At 51.5% G+C, this 12,780-nt stretch overlaps 1 protein-coding gene across 46 annotated transcripts in view; it reads right to left on the bottom strand.

Moving 5' to 3' along the window:
* Nucleotides 1-12,780, bottom strand: part of LOC144772242 (uncharacterized) — a 507,669-nt gene that overhangs the window by 317,720 nt on the left and 177,169 nt on the right. For all 46 annotated transcript variants that reach the window (XM_078656424.1, XM_078656425.1, XM_078656418.1 and 43 more), the window contains exon 8: nucleotides 11,855-11,968. In XM_078656424.1, coding sequence (XP_078512550.1) covers nucleotides 11,855-11,968 — 114 coding nt within the window. The remainder of the gene's footprint in view (nucleotides 1-11,854; nucleotides 11,969-12,780) is intronic.

Here is a 12,780-nt window from a genome sequence, read left to right as displayed (position 1 = left end):
TCATTCTGCAACAACGCCAGCAACATTCTTAGAAAGGCGAGAGGTTCCCGAACGCGGGCCTTACCTCCCTTATCCCGACAGAAGACCTCAAACCATCCGATTCCCTCTACTTTCCTTCCGACTCTAACCAACTTCAATATGCGAGGACGATGGGAGGTAATCAGAAAGCTTGTTTTAAAGTGATTGACACGCTAAGAGGCGGTACTAGGAGGGTCTTTTGTGTCTGTACTTCCCAGCAAACGCTGTGATTGGTCAGAAGAACTGACCTGCCCAGAAAAAGGCGGCCTAGCCATCCCCAAAGAAACCGCCACTGATTACGGACCGGAAGAGACCGCCCACCTGCCCCGGAAAAGACCGCCCCTGCTGCAGCACGGGAAAGGTCCACCTTGCTGCCCCGGAAGTGATGGCCCGGCTTTCAGTGATGCTGCGATGCGTGTTCTGTATGCACGCGGAGTGCTAGCTCGCGGATTGTTGAGTGACGCCGGTAGTTCGTCGTTTGATACGTGACACGCGCATGGAGCTGAAAGATGAAATTAGGAGTACGCGCGCAACAGAGTAGTTAAGAGGACTATGGGTCCCCAAACGGTAGTAGTGACTGTTAGGAGAATGCTTAAGGCTTGGGTCCATTTCAGGCACCCTCCTCTCCTCCAGTTTGTGAGCTACCGGATGAGGGCACTGCAATGGTGTCAGTGTTCGAGCATGGCACTGCAGCAACTTGTCACACACAGTTGCCAGGAGGCAGGTTGTGTGGGAAGGAGGAGTAGGCGGGAGGTGCGGCTGGCTGGCATTGGGCGATGGGAAATCTCTGCGGTAGCTCGTGAGCCGTCAAGGGGATTAGGGTGATTTTATTTTTTTCGATTTATAAAAACCAGATTAGATTACAATAGTGGAAATCCTAGAATCTGGCAACGATGAAAACACATAGAGACGACGTAAAATAACCACAGTCTTCCGAGAAATAACCTCACACTATGTGAGATGTCACATATCTCACTTTTAAGCCTAACTAGGAAGCATCCCGACCGCAGCACTATTATAAAAGACGGATACATTTATTTATTCCTTCAGGCAACATTAAATGCAAACGTGACAATACGTTTTGGGATATATATTTTTTATTCATACGCCAGGCAGTGTGCAACTGGTGAGGTCAGAGCGCATCCCTTCTCTGCAGACCCATGGCTCTCCTGTTCTGTCATGGCTTAAATTGGAACACTGTCCCAGAGTGAGAGCATGCCAGGCTTAGGGCAGACAACACATCAGACTTAGAGGAGTTTTAAACAAGCGAGATGCAGTACTGTGGATCTTTCCGACGTCTGTGCACTGTTGCCAGCCTCAGAAAGAGTTTGTTGCAGTCTTGGAGTAGGCTTTTATACAAAGAGCAGAGAGACCTCTAGCAGGCCTATTGAGCTGGGTCTGAGAGTGCAGGGAATCGTATGGCAGGCTTTCGCTAACATCTTACAGGAGGAGTGAAGCACTAGAGCTATTTGACCACTCTGATGTCTATTTTCTTCTTTACAGAAAGTAACAAGCACCTACGGGCACACAAACAGCGGGAGGGGGGCGGGAACGGACAGCGGGAGGGGGAGGGGGGGCGGGAACGGCGCACGGACAGCGGGAGGGAGGGCGGGAACGGCGCACGGTCAGCGGGAGGGCAGGAACGGGCACTCACATCGACTTCTTCCGGCGGCGGTCGGCCGCGGAATGGGAAGAAAACAAAACGGACGACAAAAAAAATAAACCCCGCCCACTGCCTTGATGACGATGCGAAAAGGGTGGAGAGGGAAAAACATTGCCGGAACGCCCACCAGTCGCCTAGGGATTTGACGGACGCCTCTGTTTGCCAATGGCTAGCGTCCATTTATGGAGCTAGCCAATGGCAAACAGAGGCGGTGCCGAACATCCATACTGTTTACAAAAGTTTTCGGCCTGGGAGGAGCACTTCGTGCTCCTTTCGCCAGGTCGAAACCTAAAAAGGACCGCAATCCATTTCACAGACACAGTGGACGCGCAGACCAGTAGCGATTTTCTTGGTGACCTTTTTCACATTTTAAGCTTCTATTATTGTAAGGAACAAAGTTGCACTTTCTTATGAATTTTAATTTACTTTAGTTTTAAAATACTAATCTCCTAAAAGAGTCTGCTTACCTCTTAGGCCACATGCACACGGCCTCTTTGTTATTTCCACTTGGATTCGTGCCTTTGCTGCTTCCTTCGCCGCATTCGTGTCCTGCCCGCTCTCTGTTCCACCGTGGGATCTCCCTTTTGAGTGGAGCGAGCGAGCACGAATCAACCCTCACTTCTAGTTTGAAAAGGGACCACAGGCGTCAGCAATCTAGCTGCTTCTTGACTCCTAATTAAAGCACATAGCTCTGAAGACGCGCAGCGGATGCGCCGAAGGCAAGCCCGTCGGCGCCTGTCCGCGTCCAGCTGTCGCCAGGAGCCAGGACCACTGCATCTTTTGGGACAGACATTGCCTCTCGGCCAAGATGTACCTACTCTGCTACGGAACTCCTAGGTGTCAGACTTTTTGAGCAGGGTGCATTGCTCAAATAACTCTTGTGGCATGTCTGGGGCCTCTTTTAATATGGAGGGCCCGATTTCCTGTAGATTCTGTCAATTTCAGAGTTTTGAGTTGAGGCAGAAGACAGTAATACAGCCTATTCCTGATCAGGTGGTTAGGAATTACACTTCTCCTGCCCCCTCCAATATTGTGCCTGTTAAGTCTGCTCGGGTTTAGAAATACTTCGTGGGCAATGTTAGATCTCTACCTAAGCATCCTGTAAAAATATAGGACTTGCTTACCTCAGAAACACCTGATCTCACGTTTCTCACTGAGACATGTCTTAAACCAACCTGTATTCCTTCCATTACCGTGGCACTCCCCGATAACTATCGCATTCACAGGACTGAGAGGGAGGACCCGGTGGACGGAGGTATTGCCATTATCCATAAGGATTTTATCAATGCATCTATACTGGAACACTGCTTTAAAGACAATATAGAGATTTGTATTTTTAGAATTGATCTCTCGCCGCATTTCTGTTGGAAAGATGCCCTTGAGAATCATTCCACTGGATTCCTCTGTGATTTTACTCTCCAGTTGATGTAATTGATTGCTCCCCATACCATCTCCTCCATACACTTTCGCCTATTAGGGGATTTTAATATACATAGTGAAATTACCTCTAACGCGGAAGCCTCTCTGCTCCTTACCAACTCGGCTACTCTAGGTCTGGAAAAGATACATGAGGGTCCAACCCATTCTGCAGGACATATGCTGGATCTTATTCTGACTCAATGCATGTAGGAAGGGGGAGTCTCTGGTTGGCGCAGTGCAACACTGGCGACAAGCAGGGCCTCTCTCTTCCTCGTCAGGGCTGAGGGTTACCTTCAAGACAACCTCTGCTTACCCTCTAGGTAGTGTGGCTTAAGCAGTCTTAGGCTAATCTCTGGGGCATGTAGGGTTAAACATTTGCAATATTATACCATCACAACCAACCCACCACACAATGACACCAAACTGTATTTGTAAAAATATATATCTTTATATAAGTTTCAAGCAGGCTTGTAAATACAGTCTTAGTTACTTTCTTGTATGCAGGTTCCAGTTATCTTTATCAATAGTCACAGTTCTTAAACGCACTCTTTCGGGCCTTCTGCCCAGCTTTACGAAGGTTCAAGGGTCTTTGAGCGCTTCAGGGCGCTTTCCGCTGTCTCAGCTCCAGAAACGAGTCACCCGGCGGGGCTCGACTCGGGGAGAGGGGGCCGTGGGTCTCAGCGAGCGTCAGGCGGGGCCTCGGGGGCCAAGAGCAGCGCGAGCCTCTGATTCAGGGGGCGGCTTGCGCTGCCAGCAGCCAGCAGCTGCGAGGCTCCCGGGGTGCCGGAGAACAGTCAGCGCGGTGCGAGCTCGGATTGCAGGACGCTCGCACCGCGAAGGGCAAAAGACAATACCTTGAACTTCTGGTGGTGATCTTCGAAGAGGACGACTGCAGGGGGAAGCTGTCCCACGTCGCGTTGCTTCCTTGACGGGCGAGGCGAGCTGCGGCTCGAGGCAGCAGGTCACGGGTCACCCGGGGGCGGCGGTGCTCGATGGGGTCTCAGGTCCTTCACTCGGTCTCCTCTTCAGTCCTGACGGCGGCGGCTGGGGGTGGCGCAGTGGCAGTACGGTCCCCAAGTGCGGGACGTACCCAGCCAAAGTGCCGGTCGCGGTGATGTCCCTTCAGCGGGGCAGCAGGCCAGACGCTGATAGCGAGGGAGATGACAAGGGCGGCAGTCCGTCTTTGCGGGGGAATCTACGGCGCTTGTGCCCAGTAGACTTCGGTGCTTGGACCGGACGGGTCCTCCGTTACTTTGCTCTCGTGGGGCCAGGTGCAGATACCGTCACGGTGTTCAGGCCAGCGGCGGGCTGGGCTTCACGTTGGTATGGCAATCTGCTCACCCACGGTCACGGTGTGCAGGGGGGCTTGATGCTCTCGTCTTCCTCAGACAGCGCTGCAGCGATAAGCAGCACACACAGCAGATGCTTTGGTCAGGGGTTAGCGCTCACTGTTCCTGGAGCGCTGGTCAGGGGGCAAGTTCAACAGCAAGCCCTTGGAGATCTTTTCAGCAGAGTTTGGCACAAAGTTCAAAATAAAGCAAAAGTCTCTTGTAGTCTTTTCTCTTCCTATCCTTTGGCAGCAAGGCACCAGACACAGGCCAGAGTCAGCACTCCTCCTTGTAGTCCTTCCAGGTCCTTCTCTTCGGGCAGAGTTTCTCTTGTAGCACAAACAGGATCTAATTTACAAGGAGCAGGGCTCCTTCTTTTATACCCAGTTTCTTTTGTTCTAGCAAGCCAGGGGGGCCTCTGCATAACTGCTCCAGTCTCTGAGTACTTGTTGTGGGTACTTATGACTTCTGTATTCAGTGTGAGGGCAGGCACATCAGCCGCTCCCCAGGGGGGCGGAGCCGGCATTGAGAGGGCAGGAGTGGCCTGAGTACTTTGTTGACAAGCTTCGGTCCTTCCTGGGCCAGGTGCAGGCTGAGTCATCAGTCGCTCCCCAGGAGGGCGGAGCCAGCATTGTGGTGGCAGGGGCACAGCCTGATGCATCCTTCAGGGGAAACTCCCACCACCCATTAAGGGGTCCTCCTGCTAATCACTACCTGTCAACTCCCAGCCCTGTCACTCACACACACCAGACAGTCAGATCCACATCCAAGCAGAGGCGGGCTGAAATGGTTAGGCAAGCAAATGCTAACTTTCTAAAAGTAGCATTTGCAAACACAGGATAGTAAAATAAACTTTACTAAAAGAAGTATTTTATTATTCTGAGTTCAGGCATACTAAACATGAATTTCCACCATGTTCCCTGAGCCTGCTGGGATTATAGAGTGTAATAATTCCAGCAGCCCATCTGGCCTAGAAGGGAACAGGTAGCCTTACAATAGTGAAAAACGACTTTGGCAGTAATTAACTATTAGAACATGCCACACACATCAGGGCATGTTCTACCTTACACTTACAATGCACCCTGCCCTCTGGCCTACCATAGGGGTGACTAATATGAAGGTTAAGGGAAGGTTTAGGGGCTGGCAAGTGTGTGCACTTGCCCAGCCAGGGGGACAGTACCAGACTGCACGCAGGTTCTGCAATGGCAGACCCTAGACACATTTTAAGGCTGCTTCGGTGGGTGGCGCAACCAGCGCTGCAGGCCCACTAGCAGTATTGGCATTCACAAGCCCTGGCACTCCTAGTGCACTTTACTAGGGACTAACAGTAAATCCAATGAACCAATCATGGACATCAATCACATGTACACTTTACAGTAGGGAGCACTTGCACTGCGGCACGGGTTGGCCGTGGCGCAGTGCCCTGAGTAGCAGACACCAGCAAAACATTTGAGGCACAACAGCAAAAAGTGGAAGGGAAACTCACGCCAAGGTGCCAGGTCTAACACGTGTCCCCTCCAGCTGAAATGTGGGGAGAACTACCCTTCCCCAGGGAGTTCCTCATCACTAAGGCGGAAAAATCTGGACAGACCATCAGCGTTGGCGTGATCTGTGCCAGGGCGGTGTTCCACCGTGAAGTCCATACCCTGTAGGGAGATGGACCACCTCAACAGTTTTGGGTTCTCACCCCTCATTTGCATCAACCATCTGAGGGGCCTGTGGTCCGTCTGAACCCGGAAGTGAGACCCAAACAAGTAGGGTCTTAGCTTCTTCAGCGCCCAGACCACAGCAAATGCTTCTCGCTCTATTGCACTCCACCTACTTTCCCGTGGAAGTAACCTCCTACTGATGAAGGCTACGGGTTGGTCCCAGCCCTCCTCAGTCATCTGTGAGAGAACAGCCCCTACACCATGCTCTGAAGCGTCTGTTTGCACTATGAATTCCTTGGAGAAATCAGGAGCCAGGAGCACGGGCGCCGTGCACATGGCAGTCTTCAGGGTGTCAAAAGCCTTCTGACAGGTGTCAGTCCAAATCACATTCCTGGGCTGCTTCTTAGAAGTCAGTTCTGTCAAGGGGGTCACAATAGTGCCATAGCCCTTGACAAACCTCCTGTAATACCCAGTGAGCCCCAGGAAGGCTCTCACTGCAGTCTGGGTCTTGGGGGGTTCCCAAGCCAGGATGGTCTCAATTTTGGGTTGCAAGGGTGCCACCTTGCCACTCCCCACTTGGTGTCCCAAGTACACCACTGAACCCTGCCCAATCTGGCACTTGCTTGCCTTGATTGTGAGGCCTGCTTTGCGCAGCGCCATCAACACTTCCCAGAGGTGTCGCAGGTGTTCTGGCCAGGTGCCACTGAACACTGCGATGTCATCCAGGTAGGCGGCACTGAACTCATCCAGCCCAACCAACACCTGGTTGACCAACCTCTGAAAGGTGGCAGGGGCATTCTTCATCCCAAATGGCATAACCCGGAACTGGAAATGCCCATCTGGTGTGGAGAATGCTGACCTCTCCTTTGCCCCATCGGTCAAGGCGATCTGCCAGTACCCAGACGTTAAATCAAACGTGCTGAGGAACCGGGCAGCCCCTAGCCGATCAATGAGCTCATCAGCTCTGGGGATAGGGTGCGCGTCAGTCTTGGTGACTGAATTGAGTCCTCTGTAGTCCACACAGAACCGGAGTTCAGGTGTGGCTCCCGGCGCAGCAGCCTTTGGGACCAAGACCACGGGGCTGGACCAAGGACTGCTGGAAGACTCAACCACCCTAAGAGCAAGCATCTTGGAGACCTCCTCCTTGATGCAGGCCCGGACCCTGTCAGTTACCCTGTAAGCCTTATGCTTCACAGGTAAGCGGTCTCCTGTGTCCACATCATGGACGCACCAATCTGTGACACTAGGAACCAGGGAGAACAGGTCTGGAAACTGCCCCAGCAACTGGCGGCAGTCTTCCTGTTGCTCAGGGGTCAGGGTGGGTGAGAGGTTAACTCCATCCACTGACCCATCCTTCTCACAGGCCACTAAGAGGTCAGGAAGAGGCTCAGACTCCTCTTCCATTCCATCATCAGTGGCCAACAGCATGCCCACTTCGGACCTTTTCAAGTGGGGCTTGAGGCGGTTGACATGTAAGACCCTTAAAGGATTCCTGGGCGTCTTCATGTCCACCAAGTATGTCACTGAGCTCTTGCGCTCCACAACCTCAAATGGGCCTGTCCACTTATCCTGAAGTGCACAGGGTTCCACTGGGGCCAAGACATACACCTCTTGTCCAGGCTGAAGCTCTACCAGAGTGGCATTCTGGTCGTACCACCGCTTCATCTCCTCCTGGCTAGCTTCCAGATTTGCCTCAGCAAGTTGTCTGAAGCGCCTGGTTTGGTTTCTGAAGGCCAGCATGTAGCTATATACATTCTGGGGAGGTTTCCTGGGAGATTGCTCCCAGCCTTCCTTTACCAAACTCAGTGGTCCTCTCACGGGGTGGCCATACAGCAGCTCAAAGGGGCTGAACCCTAGAGACTTCTGTGGCACCTCGCGGTATGCAAAGAGCAGGCATGGTAAGAGGACGTCCCACTTACGCCTCATTGGACCTTCCAGGCCCATGATCATGCCCTTCAGGGTTCGGTTGAATCTTTCAACCAACCCATTTCCTTGGGGATGGTAAGGGGTGGTGAACTTGTAGGTTACACCACACTCTTGCCAAAGGGACTTCATATACTTGGATATAAAGTTGGTCCCCCTGTCGCTCACCACCTCTAGAGGGAACCCCACTCTGGAGAAAATTCCCATTAGTGCACGCCCCACCACGGGGGCCGTCACTGTCCTCAGAGGGATGGCTTCAGGGTACCGGGTGGCATGATCCACCAAGACCAGGATGAACCTGTTGCCCATGGCTGTCTTGGGGTCCAGAGGCCCCACAATATCAATACCCACTCGTTGGAATGGCGTACTGACCACAGGGAAGGGTTGGAGGGGAGCCTTGTTCTTCCCTCCGCTCTTCCCACTTGCCTGGCAAGTTGGACAGGTCCTACAATGAGCATCTGAGCTCTTGTGCATTTGGGGCCAGTAGAAGTGGGTGACAAGCCTGTCATAGGTCTTGTCCATCCCCAAATGTCCTGCTAAAGGCACATCATGAGCCAGTCCCAGTAGGAAGGCTCTGAACTTCTGGGGTACCACCAGCACACGGGCTGACCCAGGTTCAGCAGCCTTAGGCTCTGAGTACAGGAGGTCATTCTCCCAGTACACATAATGTGTTTTGGCCTGAACACCATTGGCCTGGTCTGCAGCCTGCTGCCGCATACCCACGAGAGAAGGGCATTCTTTCTGCTCCCTGCAGAATTCCTCCCTGGAGGGGCCTCCTTCTTGCTGCCAATGGGTCAGCTCAGGCAGGTCCCCCAGTTCGGCAATCTGTTCCCCAGTAGGCTCCAGGGCATCCCCCTCAAGGTCTGCTTCCTCCTGGACCGTGGGAACTTCAGGGGCCGGTTTCCCGCGCACCCTGCGCCTTCTCCCTAAGGCCGGTTCCTGGGCCTCTCCGTCAGGCCCCAGGACCTCTTGATCACCCCTACTGGCTGCCATTGACCGGGTGGTCACGCACGCCCAGTCAGGTAGACCCACCATCTTCAGGTGAGTCGTTTTCTCCACCTTTTCCCAAGGGGAGTCCTCCAAGTCGTTCCCTAGCAAACAGTCAACAGGCATGGCTTTCCTCACACAGACCTGCAGAGTACCAGAGACCCCCCCCCACTCGAAGGGAACTTGAGCCATCGGACACTGACTCTCTGAATTGTCAGCGTTGACAACCCTACAGTAGGCATGGGGTACAACCTGCTCTTGAGACACCAGGTGATGCCTCACGGCAGTCACACTGGCTCCTGTGTCTCTAAGAGCCTCAGCTTTCTTACCATTGATGGTAACCACCTGCCCATATTTTTTAGTGTTAGAGGGCAGGTAGCTTGTAGGGACCATCTCACTGTCTCCTAGTGAGACTAGGGTCATCTGAACAGGATCTCCACCCCCCGGGACCATCACTTCTTCTCCTAAGTGAACACTGGTCACTTGTCGGGGCGGAGCACCAGTGGGTGCTGGTTTTCCAAACAGGCGACACTTGGGGTCACTGGCTATGTGCCCCGGGTCACCACATTTGTAACAATTGAAGGGCCCCTTTGGAACAGGTCGACCTGTCGGGGCCCCATTCTGCTTAGGGGGTGGGGGAGGCTGAGAACCTTTCTGCTGGTCCCCTTGGGGATTACTTTGGGGGCCTTTTTGGAACCCTTTCTGTTTTCCCTTGTCCCCCCCATTCTTCTGCTGGGGACCCTGCCCACCCTTGGCGGAGTCTCCCACTGGACCCTTGTGGACCCTGGTGCTGAGCCAGCGGTCCGCCTCCTCAGCAAGTTTCCTCGGGTTGGACAACTTGCTATCAATCAGGTGCTGGCGTAACTCAGGAAAACATTGATCAGACAAGTGCTCCCATGCAATTAAATCAAAGAGACCTTGAAAATCATTCACTTTGTTACCCTTCACCCAACCATCCAGTGCTCTGCAAAAAAAAGTCACAAACTCCACATACGTATTCCCAGGCCGCTTATTACACCCCCTAAACTTCTGTCTATACATTTCAGGGGTAAGCCCATACCTGGTCATTAAAGCTTCTTTCATATGGGGATAGGATCTCTGGTCTTCAGAGGGCAAATCTAGCAGGGTGTCCCGCCCTTCGCTAAGGAACCTTCCCCATAACCCCGCTCCCCAATCCTTCTCAGGGACCCGGTGGGAAAGCATGGCTACCTCATATGCCCTAAACCACTGTCCTATGTCATCCCCCTTAAAGAACTCTTTAACTACATCTTTGGGGATGTGCACTCTTGACTCTACCTGCACCGGCGTTGTGCTGCCACCAGAGGGAGGATGATCCAAGGTTTTCTCTTTTAGACTCATCTCCCTCATTTTCACATCATACTCCAATTGGAGTTTTCTTTCTTCCAGAGCCATTTTTTTGCTTTCAAGCTCCATTTGGCCCTTCAACTTCAATTCTGCCATCTTTATCTCATGATCCCTGGTTGCCTGTCTGTCTGCCAGCTCCTCTGGCGACAGGCCTCTGCCAAAGCTAAGAACGCTGTCTGGTTTTTCCAGACTCACAGGATCCACAGGTGCATCCTGATCCTCAGGTGTCTTCCTAGATTCAAGCCAGGCTCTCATGGCCTTGTAGAACTCAGGTTTGTTTCTGCATCCTGCGTGTGGAACCTTGAGTTTCCTGCAAAAATAACTCAACTGCTTCTTTGTGTAGTCATCCAGCTTTGATGCGTCCCATTCTAGCCCCTGCGCACTAGAGGCTATGGACTCTCCTCCATCAATGCTGTTTGTGCCAGGCATGTTTGCAACACCAGGGATCTTCTTCTTTAGCAAAATTAAAAAATCCAAAAGTCTGTGGCTAAGTTACTGGACTGTAATCACTTATGCAATGGTCAGTAGCTAAGGTAAAACACTGCAAATGTAAATTCGCGAATCCTCACCGCTGCGTCCAATGTAGGAAGGGGGAGTCTCTGGTTGGCGCAGTGCAACACTGGCGACAAGCAGGGCCTCTCTCTTCCTCGTCAGGGCTGAGGGTTACCTTCAAGACTCCCCCTTCCTACAATGCACATTCATACTGAGGGCCCCCGCCCTTTGGTATGGTCCAACCATTCCCCGATTGATTTTCAAATCATTGGGGCTAAGGTGGGGTCTCCTCCTGCCAATGCCTCCTATAGTCTCAGGAGACAATGGTGCAAATTCACACCGGACTCCATTATGAAAGAATTTTCGGTGCATACGAATTGGGAATCGAGGAACATTAATTACTACTATAATGTGTGGTGGTCAGAAATCGTGGCATGGGTACACGGATTCATAACAGACTCAGACCTTCAAAAAATGAAGAGACAGCACTCGCGTGAGAGGAGAAAGACTCAATTTATTCAACGAGTAACAAAACAAACAGGATGCGTTTCGCCTCGCGCCTTTTTCGACTTACAGTGTGTTTGCAGTATTACCGTACTTATATTTACAACAGTAGTTCGGATGTCCTGTTACGTCATTAGTACATCAACATAGTAAACGGACTTGCATTTCGAAAGGAGGCCAATGCTGTGTAAAAGTGGCGCCATCTTTGAACATCATGATATTCTTACTGCTCATGCGAATGCATCCAAGCCGTGACATTTTACAGAGCTGTTGGAGATATAGAATTCCTTTATAACATAAATTCTCCAAAGAAAATAAGTTGATTTATGATTCTTGGTGTTAATAACCCTTAATGTTATAGTATTTATGTTCTTTCTCTGTCAGCTCCATGTACCAGTGAATTGGTTTTCATCTTAATAGCCGAGTCACAATAAACTGACGCCGAATAACATTCTTTCATGTGACTCATACATATTTATACGGCTCCATCTAGAAAGATATCTTACCTGCTGGGCGGATGGTATTTCTAACTTCCTCGGAGCCCTGATCAGCTACGGGCGTGGTCTCTGTCTCTTCTTTGATGCTGCCTGGGACCTGCATCATGTTGAGCACTTCTTCTGCTATAATAGGGAAAACAAATAATTATTTTACAGACAATCAAGTGAGCTGTAGAGTTCCCTGGTCCTCTTCACACCCTAGGAGAGTTGGCATGGTTACATCTGGTAATAAAATGTTAATTTATGTTAAAAAAAAACAACAGTAATTCAACGTACTATATCCATACTAATATAATAAAGAGAGGGCCCAAACATTTGAGGCGGGTAATCTCAGGAACCACAGCACCAATCCCAACACCCAATACAGCGTTGGAAAGGGCAGTTGCAGCAGAAGGCCATAGGCTATGCAGACGCCCACCATATACATTAAAAAGGTAAAAGAACCGTGCCAGCAAAGTAGTCCCTTGTGGGCGTGTCTGCGTTGTGCTGTGGCCGTGTGCTGGGGGCATGACAAACGTTGGGGGCGTGTGGTACGTTCCGCCCTTCATGTCATGTCTCATATAGTGTGGTGTGGGCGTGTGCGGGATTACGGGAAAAAAAGCGAGCGTTGGGCCCAATATTTCATTGTTTTTTCTTCCCAGGTTCTGTACATTCCAGCTCCGGGTGTCCACCCTGCTCCCTTTAAATACCCCTGCACCCCATAATCATAACCCACCCTTACTCCTTAAAATACCCCAACACCCTTAAACACTAACCCATCTTAACCCTATAAATATACCCTGTACCCCAAAACCCAAACCTATCCCTAAACCCTAAAAATACCTCTGTACCCCAAAACCCAAACCTTGCCCTGAACCCTATAAATACCCCTGTACCTGGGCCATTAACACCAGCGACGCTGCATATCCGGTCGCGCGGCATTTTAAAGAGCATCA

This window comes from Lissotriton helveticus, chromosome 8 (assembly GCF_964261635.1).
Source record: "Lissotriton helveticus chromosome 8, aLisHel1.1, whole genome shotgun sequence".
NCBI classification, from domain to species: domain Eukaryota; kingdom Metazoa; phylum Chordata; class Amphibia; order Caudata; family Salamandridae; genus Lissotriton; species Lissotriton helveticus.
Note: the sequence above shows the minus strand (reverse complement) of the source record. Positions and strands in the feature narration are given on the sequence as shown.